Genomic DNA, 21,145 nt, shown 5'->3' with positions numbered 1-21,145 from the left:
TTTATTTAGTGCATGGCATGAAATCTAGCTGGTCAATTTTGTCTATGTGTATATGTGAAGGGAGGAGGTGGTGGTAGGTGCATTCAGTAAACAAAGGGATGAAAACTGCTTTAGCTGCAGATACTTTTCTGAAATCTGCTGAGCTCTGGCGACAATTAATGCACCACTCCTGGGAAGAGATGTTGTTCTTTTTAAGGTATAATTTTCAGATATGTTGTTGATCCAAATAGCAGCTGGATCTGTATAGCCCTAAGAAAAACTTGACCTAAGAAAACCCTTAAATATCCAGAATAATTTTTCTCCGCCCGATGCCTCCAGAAAAGCTACAAAACTCAGATTATACCACAAATAGCTCCTGACCTAGACCAACAGGCTTCTGTTATCTGAAGACTGTGGGATTTACAGCCCAACAGGTTTAAAGGTGCCCAAGTTGGATAAAGATTATCCTAGAACGGTGGTGGCTAAACTTTTTGGCACCGAGTGTTGAAACGGAAGTGCACGCACATGTACGCAGACGCTAGAAAGCAGAAGAGCAGCTGCCTGACACGTGCGTGGGAGTGCCAGGAAGGAACCAGGCTTAGCTTCCCAGCACACGCATGCACACTGGCCACCTGGTCTTCCATTTTCTAACACACATGCATGTGCGAAGATCAGCTGGGTGACGCTCATATGTGCTCCAGGGAGCTGCTCTTCCGGTTTCTGGCACTCCTGCATGCGTGAAGACCAGCTGGCTGGCACATGCATGCACTCCAGGGAGCTCCTCTTCTGGTTCCTGGCGCTCCCACACGCACGATGACCAGCTAGCTGGTGCACATGCACATGCCGGAACCCAGAAGAGTAACGGACAACGGCTGGTGCGCCTGGAGAGATGGCTCTGTGTGTCACTTCCGGCATGTTTGGCATACCTTCGCCATCGTGGTCCTAGACTAGAGCACTGATATTCAAGACCTAAACTGGCTACCTCACAGCCAAAAAACATGCTCTTAGATAAGGGCTCTGCTACCAAATCTCAGATGGAGTCTTCGATTTAGGGATGGTGGTGTTTTTTTTAAAGCAAGATAAAATCAGCTAGTAATAAGCATTTTGAGGTGAATGATGTTCAAAAGTAAATCTAAGTTTGTGTGATCAATGTCTTGAGTGCCTTTTGCCTACCTGGCAAGGCCAGGCTCTGGGCTGTATTTGCAGAGAGAGTATGGGGGGGGAAGAATGACCCACTGAAAGGTTTCCCCATTCTAGGAAAATTAGGACTGTCCTGAGCAGGAGTTAAGGGAAGAGAGGCTGATCCAACATCGGCTCAGGCAATGTAGCTGCTGATTCCTGAGTGGAGGGTGCAATAAACTTCATGCTTCTCTTCAGGAAGAAAAAGACCTATCGGGCAGTTCTCATACAAATCTCATGGCTTTCCTTCACAAACTGTTTTTTTTTTTTTTATCAATTGTTGACAATTCTGAAAGTCAAATATGTCAATACATTCTTGCCCTAGAAATATTATCTTCCCTCTTTTATCTTGCTGTTGGGAGATAAAAGTTAACTTAGATGTAAACAAATGCCAAGTTTTCAAGATATGGTCTATATCTGGTATGCCTGGTATATTCTAAGCCTCCTCTAATTCGTAGTCCTGAAGCAAAAGTCAAAGTGATAGTAAAGATCTGTAAAAGCCGGTAAAGAAAGAATACGCTTACTGAATAACTGCCAAAATAAAGAAGCTGTCAGGATTCCAGCAGTGGCCGTAATCAAATCATGAGCTTTGAGCCAAGCTTCAAAAACTCCAGAGGATTAGACACAGAAATGTTTTATGAGTTGACAGAAACAAAATCTAGGTAGACGTAGTCCTTGACTTATGACTAGTCCTTTAGCAGCTACCTGAAGTTAAGACAGACTCCAAAAACTCAGCAACCAGCCCATTTTTATGGCCAGTTGCAGAGACCCACAAAAATCACCACAATTTATATTTTTGCCGGAAACTTTACTTCTGCTTCCCGGTGAAAACGACCACTGTAAATAATGGGTTTGTTTAATGACGGTGGCATTCATTTTACAACCCCCATGTTTACTTAACAACTTTTGTTTAAAAAGATTAAGGGGGTCATCATGTGATGACCCCCTTAATAAACAGCACAAGTTGCCACTGCAATTCTGGCTCAGTTACGGCTGTAAGTCAAGGACTCCCTATGCAACCAAAGATTGTCCCAGGAGTTCATGGCCTCCGGAGAAACCACTGTCCCCTCCACAACGAGCTCAGCCATTGGACCTTGGAGGAGGCAGCATCCAATTCAAGCACAGAGGAGAAATGAATCCCACCCCTTTTTGTCACGGCCAGATCACTCGGTTAAGATGGCCAGCAAGGGCAGAAGACCCATCGGAAGGGTTCAACCCAAGTGTTGAGTGGATCCAGCTGGTTTTCAGGATATGGTTGAGGAATTTCCAGCAATCTGCCAGGCACCTCATCATGGCCTGAAACAGTGAAGACACCGTTCCCGGTAGCCCCTCTGGACCTTGGAGGAGCTCCAGAATACACAGCAACAGAAAAGACACGGGAGCAATGACGAGAAGAAAAAGAAAACACAACTAATTGGAGGAAGAGGCCCGCACTCAGGACGACACCACGGCAACAAAAGTGAAAGAGAAGCAGATTGGGGGAACAGCCTGGGTCCGCAGCTACTACTGATCAGCAGATGGGGGTCAGAAACAGACTGTTGCAACATGGGGTAGTCCTTGACTTATGGCCATTCATTGTGCAACTGTTCAAAGTTACAACAGCACTGGAAAAACTGACTTAAACTTACTCTCATACTTGCATTAATTGCAGCACCCCCAGGCATGTGATCAAAACAAAATTGGCTGCTTGGCAACTGGCATGTCCTCAACTTACAGACCTAATTGGGACAGTAATTTCCACTGCTAAGCAAGGCAGTTGTTAAGTGAGCCACGCCTGATTTTATTACATATTTTGCCTTGGGTGTTGAGCCAATCACTTTGGTTAAGTGAATCACGTAGTCATTAAGGGAATCTGGTTCGCTTCATTGACTTTGCTTGTCAGAAGCTGGTTGGGAAGGTTACAAACTGTGATTACCTGACCTGCCCAGGGACAGTAAAACTGCCCTAAATACATGCCAGTTGCCAAGCATCTGCATTTGGATCATGTGTGACCATGGAAATGCTGCAACGGTAAGCGTGAAAACCAGCCGCAAGTCATTTTTTTCAGTGCCAGTGTAAACCTGAAGAGTCACTAAAGGAATGGCCGTGTAAGATGAGGATCGTGTAATCCCAATTTGCGATCTTCCTGGCCAAATTCCTACAAGCAAAGCCAATGGGGGAAATCCAATTTGCTTAACGACTGCATGATTCACTTAACAGTAGTGACTGGTTCAACAACCATAGCAAAAAATGACACAAAATCGGGTGCAACCCACCCAGTAACTGTCCTGCTCAGCAATGGAAATTCTTGTCCCAATTATGGCCATTAACTGGAGGACTAGTTGTATTTGGGACCGTCTTTAAAAATTACATAGACAGATAAATATGTCAAATATAAAAATTCACTGAAGAAATAATGACCATGGCTTCTGAGGACGTATCCTCTGTTCTACTGTGAATGGTTGAAGCAGGCAAGCTCAACCCATGGCCTATAGACCACACGGACCCCTGGGCAGCTAGTAGCTACAAGATAATAAAAATATTTTTAAAAAACGAAGGAAGTTCACTGTCTATGTATATTAACTATATTATATATTTTATATGCGGCCCAACTCCTCTTCACTCAGTGAGGCCGAGGCAAGCAAAAAAGTCGGACGACGATGGACTACAGTAAGGCAGCCCTCACATGTCAGACGTGTCAGCGAGATCAAAATTAGCAAAGCAATAAAGGAAACTTGCCTGATTTTTATTACTGTAGTCACATTCTCTGACCACCACAAGTCCTCCTTTTTGGCTCGGGTGGCTTTGCGCTGCTAGACATTTATTAGTGTGAAGGTGATGCAACTGCAAGGAAAAGGAACACAAACACACTGAGGAGAGAACGTCCGATGTGAGCAGAGGTGAAATTCCCAACCACCCTTCCTTAACATTCCCATTATATTCTCTAAGAAACAAAAGAGTGAGGAACAAACAAGGAAGGAGGGGAAGGATTTTTACAAACATAAATTATCACCCAACATTTTCAGCTTTATTTTACTGGGGTATTTCACAAATGAAATATTTGTCTCATTCTATCATAATATTTGCCACCATCCTGCTGGGCCAAGAATCAACTTGGCAAAAAAAAGATGCATGATATGTAGGGGCATAAGATCTCTCCTTAAAAGCCATCTGATCGCTTGAATGGCTACAACTGCATTACTTATATCATGAAAAACATTACTTCTAGGACTGGAGACAGTGTAATTAGAGAGAAATATTACTACTTGGCAGCTTTAAAACAAAAGGTACATAAATAGAAAACTAAGTGGCACAATGACCACACTTTTTAAAAAAGAATTCAGTGCTAGGAACCAATTTCTATAGAAGGACTTTATACTGTCATAGCGGTCAAACTAATGTATTTTGAAACTCTGCTTCTAAATATGGATAGTAGACAAGAAAACAGGAAGGGCTGTGATTTTTGGGAATTGACCACTGTAACTAAGAATGTACATTTTTTTAAAAAAGATGGAGGCTCCTGGACTTTATAATGTACTCTGCCTAGAATTTAGATCAAAAAGTCATCCCTTTTAGAGCACAGGTGCCGCGACCAAAATAAATCACTTTGATTTCTGCTGATTTTTACGTAGCTCCTTTGTATGTACAGCTAAGAGAAGCTGCAGGCCCAAGGAGTGAAAGCTACCAGAACAAAAGCTGAATGTGTACTTTTACCTCAGTAAGTAGGGCAGTGCTCTAGTTAAATCAAACTACAGATTGATCCAAAAGGAAGAAAACATTAGACAAGCTATTTACCTCCCCAGGCTGTGCAGCCCTTGCTGATAAAGGAAATCACATGGCAAGTGTGCTTATCAAAAATTAGATTTAAAAAAACTGATCAGCACTGACCATTCAGTTATGATGTGAGCCCTTTTCATCACAGCTTTTAGCACCGGCTGTAGAAGACATTCAGAAAGATTAAGCACTGTTTGCCCAAAGAGAAACCAAATGACAGTCAGACATCTTTATTCCAATTACTGCAGTGTATTACTTATTTTAAAGCTAAATTGCTGTGTTGTACTAATATACTTCCTTTCCCTTCAAACACCACTTCAAAATTTCCACGTCTAGATTTTTTTAAGAGCTTGGATTTAAGCAAATCTGAAGAACAGCCTCTTTCTTACCCTTCCTTGTTGCAATATTTTTGGTCTTTTCTGTCCTTTGTTGAAAAAGACCGGAAGTTGTACCTTGGCATTGGGCCCAGAGATTTGCATCTCTGGATACACATTGTCTAAATACCATTTAAATGATTTGCAGTTCAATTTTTTTCTTAATTCCACACGGTCAGTAATATTCCCATAGTTCCTTGTTCGCAGCTCTGGACGTAAGGCAAAATACTGTTCCTGTTTGAAAAGATCACAAAGAGAATAATTGTTATCGCTGTTATGCGGAACTAAGTCTAAGAATAGGCAGTCCTCACTGAATGACAGTAATTTGCGGACTGATAACTCCGTTGCTAAGCAATGCGGTTGTAGGAAATTTGATGTCATGGGACCACGGCAAATTATGCAGCAGTTCTGATTGTGGCTGTTAAGCAAATCCTGGCATAGTCTTTGGTGTTATCCTTTGCACTCTTCTCTGGCTTTTCATTGACCAGCAGGGAAGGTCACAAATGCCAATTGTGTGTGGTTGCAGGACGCTGCAAATACTGTAATTGCAAACAGTTGGCCAAGCGCATGAGTCGGTACTGTATGAGGCTAAAGTGGTCACAGGTAAGAGGATCGGTTGTAAGTCTCCTCATTCAGCCTTGTTGTAACTTCAAACGGTTGCTGAATGAGTGATCGTTAAACAAGGACTACTGGTAACCATAGCATTAGGTTGGGACGTGGGGAGACTGATTTCTCTGAGCTATACATTCAAATTCTTTCCCCAGCTAAAAATTACAAAATACTACTGAAAAAAATTAAAGTTTTTATATTGTGTTTGCAACATTTATGCCTCTGTTCCCTTCCCGTATGACAGGCATCCGAATTTCCAGGCACAGTCTAATAATCGAAAGCACTAATGCCCTGGAAATAGAAGATGCAACAATGCTTATTTCCACCAACAGCCATAAAATCAATAGAACTTTTTTTTTCTTCAGGAAGGTGGGAACAATTCCTGGGTCCTTCTTTTGCCCCCTTCACAGGTGCACTGAGGTATATTCCTTCTCCCACCTGCTCACCCGCCCCTCCCAGTAATACATAGTAGTGGCAGACTTGCCTTGTATTCATCCATCCACACATGCGCAAGGCGTAGAGAGTTGTGTGCCATTGTGTCCTGCCCACCTGGAGACCCATAGGGGCGCCTTTTACGGAAGATGTGCCCTACTCTGGAGCAAGGGAGGATGAGAAGTTTGCCTCCACACATCCAAATCTGTTCGGGAATAGAAAGGCTTAGTAAAATATTTGTACTGAAGGCAGGTGATAGTAGGCACAAGATCTAAGTTTCTGTAAAGGTCTGCTTATTTGCATAACTGTTACACCCGGATCTTATTAATAGCCGAATGATCTCATTAAGGATGACAACTGTCTTCAAAGCTCCTCCAGTGACAGAATGAAAGCGGGGAGTTTTATAATACAGGTAGTCCTCGACTTACAACAGGTCATTAAGTGACTGTTCGAAGTTAGAACAGCACTGATTTATGGCCATTTATCACAGTTACGACCTTTGCGGCATCCCCATGGTCACATGATCATAATTCGCCCGCTTGGCAACTGGTTCATATTTACAACCATCATGGGATCCCCTTTTGCAACCTTCCGACAAAGTCAGTGGAGAAGCCAGATTCACTTAACAACTGGGTTGCTAAGTTACCAACTGCAGTGATTCATTTGAGACAAAAAAAAAAAAAAAAGGTTGCAAAACGGGGCAAAAGTCACTTAATGAATCTTTCATTTAACAACAGAAATCTTGGTCTCAGTTATGGTCGTTAGGTTGAGGACTACCTGTATTGTGAAAGCCCTTTATGGCATCGGTCCAAGGTATCTGAGGAGCTTTTCCTTCCCCAACAGGGCTCAGGGCTTGGGCTGCAGGGGTTCGGGGAGGCCCCTAGTTAGGATTCTGGATAGTTTGGAAGGACCCCCAAATCCCACTCCTGGCTGGCCCCACCCACCCCTCCTCTCTCCTCCCAGGAGTCCCCACACAGACCGTTTTGGGTGCGCGTAAGTGCAGGGCACACACAGAGGCTCAGGGGAGGCCAGAAATGGGCCTCCGGAAAGCCTCCGGAGTCCTGAGAGGGCAAAAACGCCTCCCCTGCCATGGTGGTACAGGACGCCGACTAAGCCATGCCACCATGGTCATGCCCACCCTGCAACCATGGCAGAGAACCTTTTGCTAAAATTTTTGAAGCCCACCCCTGGTTAGCCTGCCCCACTCATGCTGGCAGAAGGGCCTACTGTGGACCCATCATCCAAGGAACATCTACCCACAAGAGGCAAGATATGACACATACACACACATACATACACACGTTTCAGCCTTCAGGAAAAGCCTTAAAACCTGGTTATGCCAGCTGGCATGGCGTCCTGAAAGAGAAGCCCCTGGCTGGAGGTGGTTTGTGTACTAAGAGAAGACACCACCGCTACTCTGCACCACTCGTAGGGTTTTTAGTTTGTTTCAATCTTTCGTAATTTTAATCTCTTTTTCTATTAATTGTTATTATAGCTATACACGTTTTATTACGTTGTAAACTGTTCAAAGATGCCCCAAACCATGAGATGGGGGCATGTAAATTTAATACATAATAATAAATTACCAAGAGGATCTCTTTTTAGAATAGCATGCAATCCAGCATTTGCTTATTTCCCACAAATTGAAGTCATTTTATTTAAAAATAGGCTTTATATAGCTATTTTACAAATTATTTTTCAGCTTAATTTCACTGGGTAGCACAATCCACAACATCTCTGAGGACACTGCAAACAATTAAAAGTTTTCTGAATTCATCATCAAATTGTTTTCACTCCAGAAGAAAGCCAGTGGCCTAAATTCAAGCCCTGTCTTTCTGTAACAAAAGCCCCACAAACCATATGCCTCCCAGTTCTTTATAACTATTATATATAATATATATTTATATGTTATCTTTTATACATAAAACAGATTGTAGCTAACTAGATAGTTAGATAGCAAGAGAAACAGTCCTTCCTGCTTTTAACTAAATAATATTTCAATTACTCTCACAATAATTACATATATACTAGATAAATTTTTGTGTGTGTGTTGCAATGGATGTTTTACCTAAAATTATCTCAGAGAAACTACTACTCTAGAATAACTGTTTACCATTTTGGAGGGTTTTTCTTTTTTGGAAGCTAACTTCATCTTGCCAGAATCCTTTCTAGCTATTTAAAATAAGCAAAATTCACACTACTGTTGTCTTCAAGGCTGCAGAAAGTGATCACCTAACAATAATGCGCCAACCCCTCCGGATTCCGAAAGTGCATCAATCATCCAAGAATGGAAAAGAATGCCCACTAGTAAATCCCAAATCAAACATACCCGAAATGATATTTCGAGATTTTCCCCTCCCCAGATGTCCATGCCGCTGTCGTACTGTCCAAGCGCATTGAAATACTGTCTGTCCATTGCGAACAAGCCTCCTGCCATTGTGGGAGACCTAAGTTGAAAATGAATTCTTTAGCAAAGTCAAAGAAGTGGTGGAAGTAGAAGAAAGAAAGGGGAAACATAGATCTGCAAAGAATCGGAAGGAAGGAACTTCCTAGGTGAGGGGTCCCCAAACTTGGCAACTTTAAAACTTGTGGAAGTCCACAAGTCTTAACGTTACCAAGTTTGGAGACCTCTGTCCTAGGTCAAGAAAATATTTAAAATCTAACCAACTGCCCCTTGCCTGGAGCAGCCTCAGGAGGCAACAGCATCGCATGAAAGGATCAGGGCTTGGCCACCCAGTGTGACCTTGGTCAAACATGGATTTGCAGGCAAGTGGACAGAGCACAGCCAGGAGCTATTGATTTGACCCTCTTAAGACAGTCCCAGTTTCTCATGTGGCCCCTTGGGAATACTGCCCACCCCTGCTCTACATACTACTTCTATGGTTTCATTGGATGGCAACAGAGAACAAGGTCTTGTTGCCTTATAAACTTAATAGAAGAAATGAAAGAAGCAGTTGATCACAATCTTAATAAAAACAAGAGAGAACAAATGTTATTATTTACTGAACAAGTTTCTTCTTAACACCTTTTTAAAAAATAAAAATAGCAATAGAACTTATGTACCTCTTTACAGGGCTTTCCAGCCCTCTCTAAGCAGTTTACAGAGTCAGCCTATTGCCCCCAACAATCTGGGTTCTCATTTTACCCACCTCGGAAGGATGGAAGGCTGAGTTAACCTCGAGCCTGGTGAGAATCGAACTGCCAAACTGCTGGTAGCCAGTGATCACCAGAAGTAGCCTGCAGTCCTGCACTCTAACCACTGTGCCAAAGTTCTGGCTTCAAATCTTTAGTTAAACTAAAGCAGAATTTCTGGGACTCTACTATAAGTGAATATTAATGCACACATATATATATGTTTTCTTAAGTTTTCGCGAACTTACATGTATAAAAGCACAACTTTTAAAAGCACAACTATAATGACGTGGGAAATACCCAAACAAAGCTGAATACTCTCTCTCTCTCTCTCCTCCCTCCTCCTCCCTCCCTCCCTCCCCCCTCTCTCTATCTCTATCTATCTATCTATCTATCTATCTATCTATCTATCTATCTATCTATCTATCTATAATTTGTTTTCTTAAGTTTTTGCAGGTACTTACATGTATGGTATTAAGCTTTGTTCGGATATTTTAATGACGTGGGAAAATACCTGAACAAAGCTGAATACCATATACACACCCACATATATCTTGACATATGACTCTTGACATATGTATCTTTTCCTTATTGTATACTGAGAGTATTTACACCAAGACAAATTCCTGGTGTGTCCAATTACACTTGGCCAATAAAGAATTCCATTCTGTTCTGTTCTGTTCTATTCCATTCCATTCTATTCTTTATGTGCACATGTGCACAAGCGAACGGAGCCATTGTGAGTGGAGGTGGGGGTGCGTGCCTGCTCATGCACATAGGCACTGGCCAGCCACTCACCTGGGCTGGTGGCCAAGAAGCCATGGCCCGGTAGCGGGCCACAGCCCACAGGTTAGCATTAGAGGATGGTATTTGAAACTGGGATGTCTCACCTGATGGGGGCAATGGCTGGTTCGGGTCCTTCCAACTCTGACAAAGGAACGAGATCCCATTTAAAGTGAAGGCCCCAGTTGAACCCTCCTCGGACAACAGGAGAGGAGCTGTACGTCAGTGTGTCTGCACTGATGATATCAATCACAGGACAAACAACTGTCCTGCGGGATTCCTGGATGGGTGTCAGCAACGGCTGCAGCCACATCTCGTTCACTTCACAATGGCTGTCCAGAAACACAAGCACCTTTCCTGAGAAAGCAACAGCAGAAGAGGCACGTGAGATACAGAATAACCAAACAACAACGTTGGAAGGGACCTTGGAGGTCTTCTAGTCCAACCTCCTGCTCAAGCAGGAGACCCTATAACTATTTCAGACGAATGGCTGTCCAATCTCTTCTTGAAAACCTCCAGTACTGGAGCACCCACAGCTGTTCCACTGAATCATTTTTCTGTGAGGAAATGCCTCCTTAATTCTAGATAAGTTCCCTCCTTGATGAGTTTCCATCCACTGTCTCTTGTTCGACAAAGGGCAAGAAGACAAGAGACAAAGCCCTCCTGAAAACGCCATTATCTCAAGAATATTAAGACATTTGTAACTCGCACCTTTCAGTGTAAGAGAAAATGGGAATTAGTACTGAGTTAGTACTGATAGGAAAAGAAACAGCGGGAGGGGAAAACCCCTCAGAATTAATGGGGGGAAGTTATGTTTAATTGGAAGGTATGGAGTGAACTTGTTTTGTACCCAGATATATCATGGGCTTGGTTACCAAAATATTGCAATAAAGCGAGTTTTGGGGTTCCCAGAACACATAAAAGTTATATTATACTACGGTCTATTAAGTGTGCAATATCATTATGCCTAAAATAAGGCACATAGCTTAATTAAAAATACTTTATTGGTAAAAACTAGACTTGAGCTTCAGTAGTTGTAGTGTTTTGGCTAGTGGAGGGTCTTAAAAAATGCATTATCAGTGAGTCCAATAAAACAAAGTGCAACAAAACCAGGTATGCCTGTATTTCTATATATTTTACTTTTGCTGGAAATCATTAGGTACAAAGTGAACTAATGTCACTACTGTAATTTCAACATATTAAAATGATGGTCGCAGTGTCCCTGGGGCAAGAGATCACCTTTTGTGACCTCCTGATAAGCAAAGTCAATGGGGAAATCAGTTTATTTAACAACTATGGCAAGAAAGATCATTGGATGCGGCAAAGATGACTTAACCACAGAAAGTTTGGGCTCAACTGTGACTAAATCGAGGACTATCTGTATTATATTCCTACAGATTTATGGCAAACAACCATTAGTGAATTTACTGCATTGATAAACCTCGCTATTCCCAATAATTCTATTTAGGAAGAGTGCACCACAAGGATATAACATTACTACTTAAAGGCACAAGGTTAGTGTATTGCCTGCATTAGTGCTGGATGTTACCTGTAGCATGGGAAGCTCCAACCATTCTCCCTCGAATTAGCCCTTCACGCTTTTCATTTCTTACTAGTTTCACTTTATTTGGAAGATTTTTCGTTAAATATATGTCCAAGTCTTCTTTTAAATCAGCTACAATAGGAAAAGGAAAGATGAACAAAAATATTGCTTTATAGTCATCCTAAACCTTTCCAGCTACTTCTCACATTTCTTCTATTTTAAAAGGCTGGCAAAACAAACTTGAAATAAAACCCAACAGCTGTGACAATTGTTAAGTGTTCTTCCTTGTGGAAGGAAATGAGATAACTGGCTAATCCTAGTGACACGTCCTTCTCTAATAAAGACTGGAATTTAAAAAGGTATGTCAGTATCCAGGGCATAATTAGAAATGCAAGAGAACAGAGAATCAATCAGACTATCATTTAATGGACAGAATTCCATTTCTGGAAGTAACTTGCGTTGCCCATGCTGCGTATCCTTAAGGCCTTCTCTCCAGAAGAATTCCCTAGTAGAAGGGTGGCGTGCAAAACATCTGAAACATTTTGCACTTGAAAAGCTGTGTCAAGTTTGAAATGCTTTGTTCAGTGATGGAGCAGCTGCCCTGAACATTCCACAAGTGTTTTGAACTTAAAATGTCTCTCTTGTGTGTTCAATACACCTGTTTCAAAGAGATCTACTGGGCTCAACTTACTTCCATAATGGCTGGAACCCTGTCAAAATATTTTCAACAATGCTGGAACAACCTGTCTCAAATGCTAAACAACTGCTGAAAATCTGAAGTACTTGTACACTCATGCTATTGCCCTTATTTATTCCAGGGAGCTGAGATTGAGGCAATCAAACCTACAGTCATATTTTAATCCAATTCTTCCTAGAACTGAACTGGCAGTCTTCTTGTGCCTAGAGGCCAGAGGTCATGCCACACCAAGGATGGTGAAGCCATCATCAAAATGACTATCTAAGGAGCTGGATAGCCCTCTGTTTTGTGAGTTGGGACAATATATTTCTTTTGGGGACCACAGTCAGGTGATAGTCATAGAGTGCCAACTCCTATCCCAGAGAGACACAAAAATCTAAGAATCTCTTACCTAATTCACTTCTATCATCAACCAAAATAATCTCATGGAGAAGACGTGATGGTGTTCGATCCAGAACACCATGAACTGTCCGGAGCAAGGCAGAGAAAGCTTCATTATAGAAGCAAATTATAACACTAGCAGAAGGAAGATCATGAGGATATATTTTTTCTTTACACCTAGAGAAGAAAAAAGGCCTATGTTATCATGTCACTTCACTTTTCCTATCCGCCATAAAGTCATTTGACTCTTGGAACAAAATGTTTATTTTCTGATGAGCAGATGATAGCTTACTTTCTGTCCCTCGTATCTGGCACATCTCTGTGATATCCCAATCGGTTACTGATGAGCACATTGAAAGCATGCTTCTGATAGCCCAAATCTCTTACTTCCTGATCCTGTTCATTGAAAATCATACCTGAAACAGAGAACCCACTGATTCTGTTTACACACTAATAAATCATTTTCTAAAATATCCCCTTAATCTCAAAAATTCCACTAAGGATGCTTCCCAAAACAAGTTACTTTCCTACAATTGTTTTGTTAATTTGTCTTGAAACTCAAGAAAATTGGCAAGTAAATATGTAAATACACAGAGACATCATAAATCCCCAGCATGAGCAACATAACACTATAATGTCTGTAACAACATAAGGACATTGCAGCTCTGTTTTTTCACTCTTTGCATAAAAAGCCATAATGGGTCTGTCTTTATTTTGTCTGGCTTAATGCAAAGTGTGAGCCCTCTACAGTGGCTTATATATCATGGGACTGATTGATTGATCTATTGATTTCTTGCCTTCATTATTTTTACAAGTGACTCATGACTGCAATATACCTTCTTCCTCCTATTGTCCCCGCAACAACAACCCTGTGAAGTGAGTTGGACTGAAAAAGAGGGACCCAAGGTCACCCAGCTGGTTTTCATGGCTGTGGCAGAACTTGAATTTGCCTTCTCTTGCTTTCTAGCCTGGTGCCTTAACTACTAGGGCAAACTGGTGTGTTAAAATGGCTGCTAATTCCCCAAATTGGCTTTAAACCAAATTTTTCCTCCTGCAATATATGAATCCATACGGATCAGATATTGGTTTAGGCAGAGACAACGTCTCTCCAAAGGTCTCAGCCTCCAACCTGTTTTATCAGGCTTTCAGATCTGATTCAAAGATCACTGCCCGGCCTTCCCCGGTATGAAAATAACTACCTTAGCGCTCTATCCTTCCAACATACCCATTTCAGGGGAAAACTCTGCATCGCTCTTGAGGAGATCCTGAGCAGCATTTCCCAAAGGATTCCTGATCTTGCCATATCTGGGCTTAGGTTCCTGCATTCGTCCTGGCCCATTCACAAGCTGGGGATAGAACCTTTTGGAGAAGGGCTTCTGAGGTTCAAGCCCCTTGATGGGCACATTTTTAAAAGATTGGGCCTCTTCGCTGAAATTAAAATAAATGAACAGCAGGACTGTCCAGGTTACCGACGTAAAGAGACAGCCATAGCAAAAATAGCGAAGTGTGACACTTCCCATTGTAATCCTAGCATTGTTGTTGGCACATTTTCAATCCCCTAAAAGAAATTCAAAAGGGAAAAAATTAAGTACAGAGATTCTTTCCTGTGGCATATTAACAGTTGGCCTTTCTGAAAAGAGACTATTCCAGATTAATTTTACATTATAATTACTTTAGAGACTACATTTCATTTTACATAAACGCAACAAAAAACAGCAGCAAATATTCTAAATTATATATCTTTAATATCTACTACACTAATATGGCATTAAGGAAGGCATTTAATATGATTTAGAGTTGCATAGAATTCTATAAAGATTACATTTTCAACTTATCACGTATGTAAATGTTTCCATTTGGTCTCATATACTCATTATGTTTCCCTGCAAACTGTAGGATATAAATTAAAAAATTAGGAATTCTGGTGTTTTATCAAATGCTCTCATTTAATTTTTTTCCATTTTTCAACTGAAAGACTGAGCTGGACTATAACTTGCTGCATTTTTAATTAATTGATTACTTGAAGTTTAATTTGTAATATATTAAAAACCAATATAACTAGAAAGTTTAAATATTTACTGCTTGAAGTATTTGTTACTTAGGTCAAGTAACAATTTTTAACAGAAAATATATATTTTAGCAAAAGCTTAAAACCAGCAATGTTAGTTCTATCTCAATTCAACTATCTTTTCCTGAATGAAAACCTGAGACACAGATAGTATGTATTATGAGATTCTAATATAGGAATTAGCCTCAAAACACAATAGGAGAATATTGTAGATGGGGGGAAAGGTCTCAAAAATCAGATTAAACTTGGATGAAATCTATATAATTTATAGAGTGATTAAAATTGCAAGCTTTCCTAAACTCTTGACATAAATTATATTCAATGTGCTCTTTATTATGTGTTTACAGATCTTTATCACTAACATTAGCAACTATATACATGTGAGTCATTCTTCTGAAATTCACTATACTTTCAACACAAAGCACACAATCAGTATTCATTCTAGATTAAAAGTTTGTATAACTACTCCCATTTAAGTAAGCACAAAAAACCCATAGGGGGAATATTTAAATGCACAGAAACAACCTCTTTGAATCAGTCATAGGATCCAGTTCTTGAATAATACCTTTGCCGATATAAAATCCTTGAATATTTCAAAGATGAATATGTATTTTCCTAATCTTAAATATCTGTGGTTCGTGTAAGATGAACTCAATGATCTTGCAGCATAGGACAGGGAGGAGAGAACTTAACAAAGAATTTCTCTGCAAGACCTGGAACATTCTGAAAATTATTTGGAAAAAGTGCTTCTCAACTGGTATAACACTTCACTCCTATTCATTGAAGCATCCATCTTTTATTCAGCTTTCCATGTTAGTCTTAAAAAATGTGGCTCTTTAAGGAGTCAAAAATTAATGCAACTCCTAAATCGAAGTTAATGGGGAAATCATATGGATGCTTTTACTTAACAAGTGCAGCTGGAACTAATGTAATAATCTGATGCTGACACAAGACAATTCACTTTATGTCTGTGTCATTTAGCAGCAGAGTAGCCAATCCTAACTGTATACGGGTAGTCTTCCTTGACCGCAGTTGGCCAGCAATTCTTATACAGGCAATCTTCAACTTATAACCACAACTGAGATCAAAATTCCCATTGATAAACAGGGCAGTACTTAAGTCACTACCTGTTTATGTTCTGGAACATTTCTTCCAGATCAATTTTAAAATGTGCAAAACTATATTTGTGGTGGCCCACTATTCTAAAACTCAAACAACCTCTGTGGGAGAAGGCATAAACTTTAATACTGTTTTGAAAGAGCTAGAAAAGTCATTTACAGCAGAGTAATAATCAACCAACAAATCCTGAAATTTCTCAAAATTATAAGGACCCCCATTTAATCTGATCCATTAAAAGGCTTATATTATTCCTTCATGCAGAAGATTATCTTGATTATCTGCATATTTGGCAAAATACTTAGTTACAGAGGAAGTACCTGGGCAATTTGACGTATTAAATAACTCTGAGCATGAGCAAATCCAAATTCCCAAAGAAGTCACGTATCTTCAAAATGCTAGGTTTCTTCTCTCACACATCTTAATCTTACCCCTCTTTTATAAGCAAGACGCCCCATTGTTCTGTTTCTGAAATCTATTTAGGAATCACAAACCATACTTTTCATATTTTTTTTATTCTGTCTAGGTAGGTGGGTAGGTAGGTAGGTAGGTAGGTAGGTAGGTAGATCTGGGCGCAGCTCCATACAGTGGCTTTCCCATCAGCTCCAGCCTCCACTAGAGGAACAAACCAGTCAGCTTGTTGCCTCAGTGCCATGTTCAGGGACTGCCACAAAGATGAAGGGGTCAAACTATTTTCCAAAACATCAGAAGGCAAGACGAGAAACAATGGATGGAAACTAATCAAGGAGAGAAGCAACCTAGAAGTAATCCAATATTTCTTAAAAGGTGAGAACAAGAAGTTGCCTTCAGAAGTTGTGGGTGCTCCATCACTGGAAGCTTTCTAGAAGAGACTGGACACCCACCTACCTGTCTGAAATGGTAAAGGGCAGTGGTGGCTAATCTTTTTGGGCTCCTATGCCAAAAATTGCGCTCACACTCGCGCGTGTACGCTCGCATGCCAGCACCCAGAAGGCAATGTGTGCAGTCCTCCACGCCTCCTGCACATACGCACGTGATTCCCCCCTCTGACCTCCCCTTACCTGCACTGCCTCTCCCAGCTGATTTTTGGCCCATTTGAGGCCTTTCAGAGCTCGAGGAAGCCTCTGCAGCCTTTGTAGGCCGAAAAATGGGCCCATTTCATCACTTCCGGTATTTCCGGAGATACAGGAAGTGATGAAACAGGCCTGGTTTTCTGCCTCCAAAGGCTGCAGAGGCTTCCCTCGAGCCTCTGGGAGGCCGGAAAATTCCTCAAACTGGCCAAAAATCAGCTAGGAGGCACACATATGTGCAGTGAGGTAAGTTTGCCCGGGGCTCGCATGCACGCACAAACTGCTCTGCATGCCACCTGTGCCATAGGTTCGCCATCACAGGTATAGGGTCTGCTCAAGTAGAGGGTTGGACCTCTAAGGTCCCTTCCAACTTGGTTATTCTATGTCATTCTAATCCCATGCCACAAAAGGAAACCAAGGTGATCCAATGCAGTCCACAGCTTTGCCATTCTGGGTCAACTTCACATAGGAGAAATGTTCAGACAGAATGTGGAAATTACTAAAGCACAGAAGCCAGAGGAGGCAGCAAAGTTTTCTGCCCATAGGGGAAAAAAAATCCTGTGGGATATTTAATTAAGTCCTGCTGTCCTCTAATCTTTGAGGTGACAATCAGCACAAAGAAACTCACATAGTTTGAGCATGTGATATAGTTTGCCAATTTTGCTTGGCAAATTAGAAGCAAACAGCACCAGGGGAAGACAACACATAAGGTGGGTGAATGGATGGAAACAGGGAGATCACTAGTATGCCATTAGAAGAGTTGGATTTTGTTTTGATATTGGGTCCCAATATCGGATACCTGCCCATACAATCACCAGAAATCAGCAGTGCTTTAAGCAGCTGACCCATTAGCACCTTAGGCTGCTACCTTAGCTGCCAACGTTTCTCAGTAAGTCTTTATAATCAAAATCTCAAATAAATAGCTAAGCTGTTCTTACTCTACTCAAACCATATTCATACATGTATTTATTAACTAGTCCCTGCTGGGTCACTGTTTCAGAGGAATTTCCTTACCTAAACAAAAAAGGAACAGAATAACCATGGGGTTATGGGGGAGAAAAGAGCAGGAATAACTTCCAGCTTCTCCACTGACTTTGCTTGTGGGAAGCTAGCAGGGAGTGTTAGAAGCAGCAGCACGCGTGGCCACAACTTCACCAAATTTTAATCCCACAGGAATAATGGATAATGATGATAATAATAATAAACAGCTACGGTAATGATGGAGGGAGAATTTACAGACTCTATTAATATAAGAAAAGGCACAAGACAAGGTTGTCCCCTTTCTCCCTTGTTATTTGTACTGACTTTGGAAGTCTTGAACAGAAATATCAGAGAAGATAAAACTATAAAAGGAATGAAAATTAAAAAGGAAGAATTGAAATTACAAGCTTTTGCAGATGACCTAGTCTTTATCTTAGAAGATCCCATAGAGACAGCCTTGAAGCTGCTGGAAAAGATAGAGATATGTGGTGAGGTCGCCGGTCTGAAAATAAATAAAGATAAAACAAAGATTTTGTCAAAGAATATGTTACTAAGACAAAGGGAAGAATTAGCAGAATTGTTGAAAATCCAAGTTACAAACAAGGTTAAGTATTTGGGGATATATTTGACGCCAAGATGTAGTACATTAAAAGAGAACAACTATATTGAACTTAAACAACAGATAGCCCTAGATTTGAAGAAATGGGAAAACTTACAATTGTCATTAATAGGGAGGATCTCAACAATTAAGATTCTACCCAGAATCCTATTTTTGTTTCAAACAATACCAATTAGGCTCGGAAAAGACTATTTTGAGGATTTAAATAAAATTGTGTTGAAGTATATATGGCAAGGTAAGAAAGCAAGGATAAAGCTAAAGCTCTTGCAGGATGCTAGAACTAGAGGAGGGTTTGGTCTGCCTAATTGGGAGTTGTACTATCAAGCTGCAAATTTGATGTGGGTTAAAGAATGGATAACATTAAGGAAGACTAGATTGTTGACACTAGAAGGTCATGATTTGCTGTTGGGTTGGCATGCTTTTCTATGGTATAAGGGAACCAAAACACAGGGCTATTTTAGAAGACATTATATACGGGAGTCTTTGTGGCTAAACTGGGAGAAGATAAAAAAACAATGTTATTTGAAAATTCCAGTTTGGTTATCGACGATAGAAGCTTTTTCTTATCCTATCATCTATAAAAAGGAACAAACAGTTAGATATGGGGAATTACTAGATGAAAAGGGTGAACTTAAATCGATACAAAAATTAGAGGAACAAGGTATACAGATGAATTGGTTTTCATATGTGCAAATACACTCAAGGTATGATGAGGATTCCAAAACAGAGGGATTTTATGATAAACAGACTGATTTAGATAAGATTTTGATGGGTACTGATGAAAAGGTGATTAAAAATTATATGGTTACTTATTGGAAATTAAGCTAGAGGAAGAACAAGTTAAAGAAACTATGATTGCCTGGGGGAGGAATTTTGGATATGGGATTGACTTAGAGAAATGGCAGAAATTATGGTTGCAAAACTATAAAATGACAATGTCTACAGCCTATAAAGAAAACTTGTATAAGATGTTTTACAGGTGGCATTTTCCCCCGACAAGGATAGCAAGAATGTTCAAGAACAAATCGGAAAAATGTTGGAAATGTCTCAGAAACCTGGTTCATACTACCATATGTGGTGGACTTGTGAGGATGCTAGAAAATATTGGACTAAAATCCGCATGTGGTTGGAAAAAATGACAAAGAAGCATATAGACTTGAAACCGGAGCTTTTCCTATTGGGAATCTTACCAGATGTTTATAGTAAAGATTTGAAATATTTGATTGTGAATGTATTAACTGCGGCTAGGATTGTATTTGCAAAAAATTGGAAAAATGAGAAAATTCCATTGCAGGAAGAAGTTATCAAGAAAATATTGGAATGTGCTGAGATGAGTAGATTGACATTTGAAATTAGAGAGCAAGAAGATAAACAATTTTATATAATTTGGGACCTTTTCTATCAATGGCTGGATGATGAAATACAAAAATAGAATATTTAGAATGTTAGACAATAAGGAATATTATTGATTTCACTTTTCTTTTTTCTTCTGGTATTTGACATTATATTTATAAAATGTTTTTTCTTTTTTTCTTTTTATAGGATAGAATTGGTATGATTATATGATTTGTTATAGAATAAATTACTTTAATCATAGTTATCTCATAAGGCATGATTGAATAAAAGTATAGTCAAATCTTTTTTTATATAATGATATGAGGATATATAAGTTTGGATTGATAATAAGAGTTATTATGTAAGGTAATTGTAATTAGGACTACGAAATGAATGCACAAAACTGATGAACCAACCGACACACTGTTTGTACATAAGTAGGGATGAGAGCTGATGTTTTTATGTTTTGTCTGTTTGTTTGTTTGTTAAAAAACAATAAAATTGTTTTCAAAAAAAATAATGGATCCCAAATTTCAGATAAATTCTGTAAAGTAGTCCATTCCAGACATATTCATTCAAAAATTGCTGCCCCAATTGTCACCTAATTGAAGATTACAGAGTTAACAGGAGTGTTTTAGTGCAGGGGTCTCCAACCTTGGCTAGTATAAGTGGACTTCAAGTTGAAATCCACAAGTCTTAAAGTTGCCAAGGTTAGAGACCTCTGCTTTAGTGTATATAGGTTATGACTTGTATTATTTAACACACACTTCCTTTGTGGAACTAACCATTCCATATTACTTTGTCCTGTAATCTCCACAACAGAAATAATTTGCGTTGATTTGCTATTCCTCGAAGCATTAATTCTTGTTTAAGCATTAATTCTTGTGTATTTACTTCATGGAGGACTGCAAAAAAATTATTGTATGATAAAATCACCAACAGTGCTTTATTGATAATACCCACACATTCTTTAGTATATGTATCGAAGAACATGGGTGTCAAGTTTATATCATTCCCATGAAGACATGTAAATCTACCAGCTTTCTCTTTTCTAATATGTTATTAACTTGATTCTTATTTTCCTGGAACTAGACCAATATCATTCACTCAAGGAA

The 21,145-nt window shown here is 40.0% G+C and overlaps 1 protein-coding gene across 7 annotated transcripts in view; it reads right to left on the bottom strand.

Moving 5' to 3' along the window:
* The window catches only part of GALNT11 (polypeptide N-acetylgalactosaminyltransferase 11), a 29,998-nt gene that overhangs the window by 6,697 nt on the left and 2,156 nt on the right, over positions 1-21,145 (bottom strand). For 4 of the 7 annotated variants that reach the window (XM_026719886.2, XM_026719885.2, XM_026719883.2 and 1 more), the window contains exons 2-10: positions 14,088-14,420; positions 13,155-13,278; positions 12,873-13,039; positions 11,791-11,916; positions 10,349-10,598; positions 8,656-8,773; positions 6,379-6,531; positions 5,301-5,519; positions 3,877-3,981 (exon numbers count right to left, since the gene is read on the bottom strand). In XM_026719886.2, the coding sequence (XP_026575671.1) occupies positions 3,877-3,981; positions 5,301-5,519; positions 6,379-6,531; positions 8,656-8,773; positions 10,349-10,598; positions 11,791-11,916; positions 12,873-13,039; positions 13,155-13,278; positions 14,088-14,382 (1,557 nt within the window). In that variant the 5' untranslated portion in view covers positions 14,383-14,420. The remainder of the gene's footprint in view (positions 1-3,876; positions 3,982-5,300; positions 5,520-6,378; positions 6,532-8,655; positions 8,774-10,348; positions 10,599-11,790; positions 11,917-12,872; positions 13,040-13,154; positions 13,279-14,087; positions 14,421-21,145) is intronic. The other 3 variants (XM_087915766.1, XM_026719888.2, XM_087915765.1) reach the window with 1 other exon arrangement.

This window comes from Pseudonaja textilis, chromosome Z (assembly GCF_049901715.1).
Source record: "Pseudonaja textilis isolate UNSWEBS1 chromosome Z, rPseTex1.2, whole genome shotgun sequence".
Lineage (NCBI taxonomy): Eukaryota > Metazoa > Chordata > Lepidosauria > Squamata > Elapidae > Pseudonaja > Pseudonaja textilis.
The sequence above is the reverse complement of the archived record's forward strand: the minus strand, read 5'-3'. Positions and strand labels throughout refer to the sequence as shown.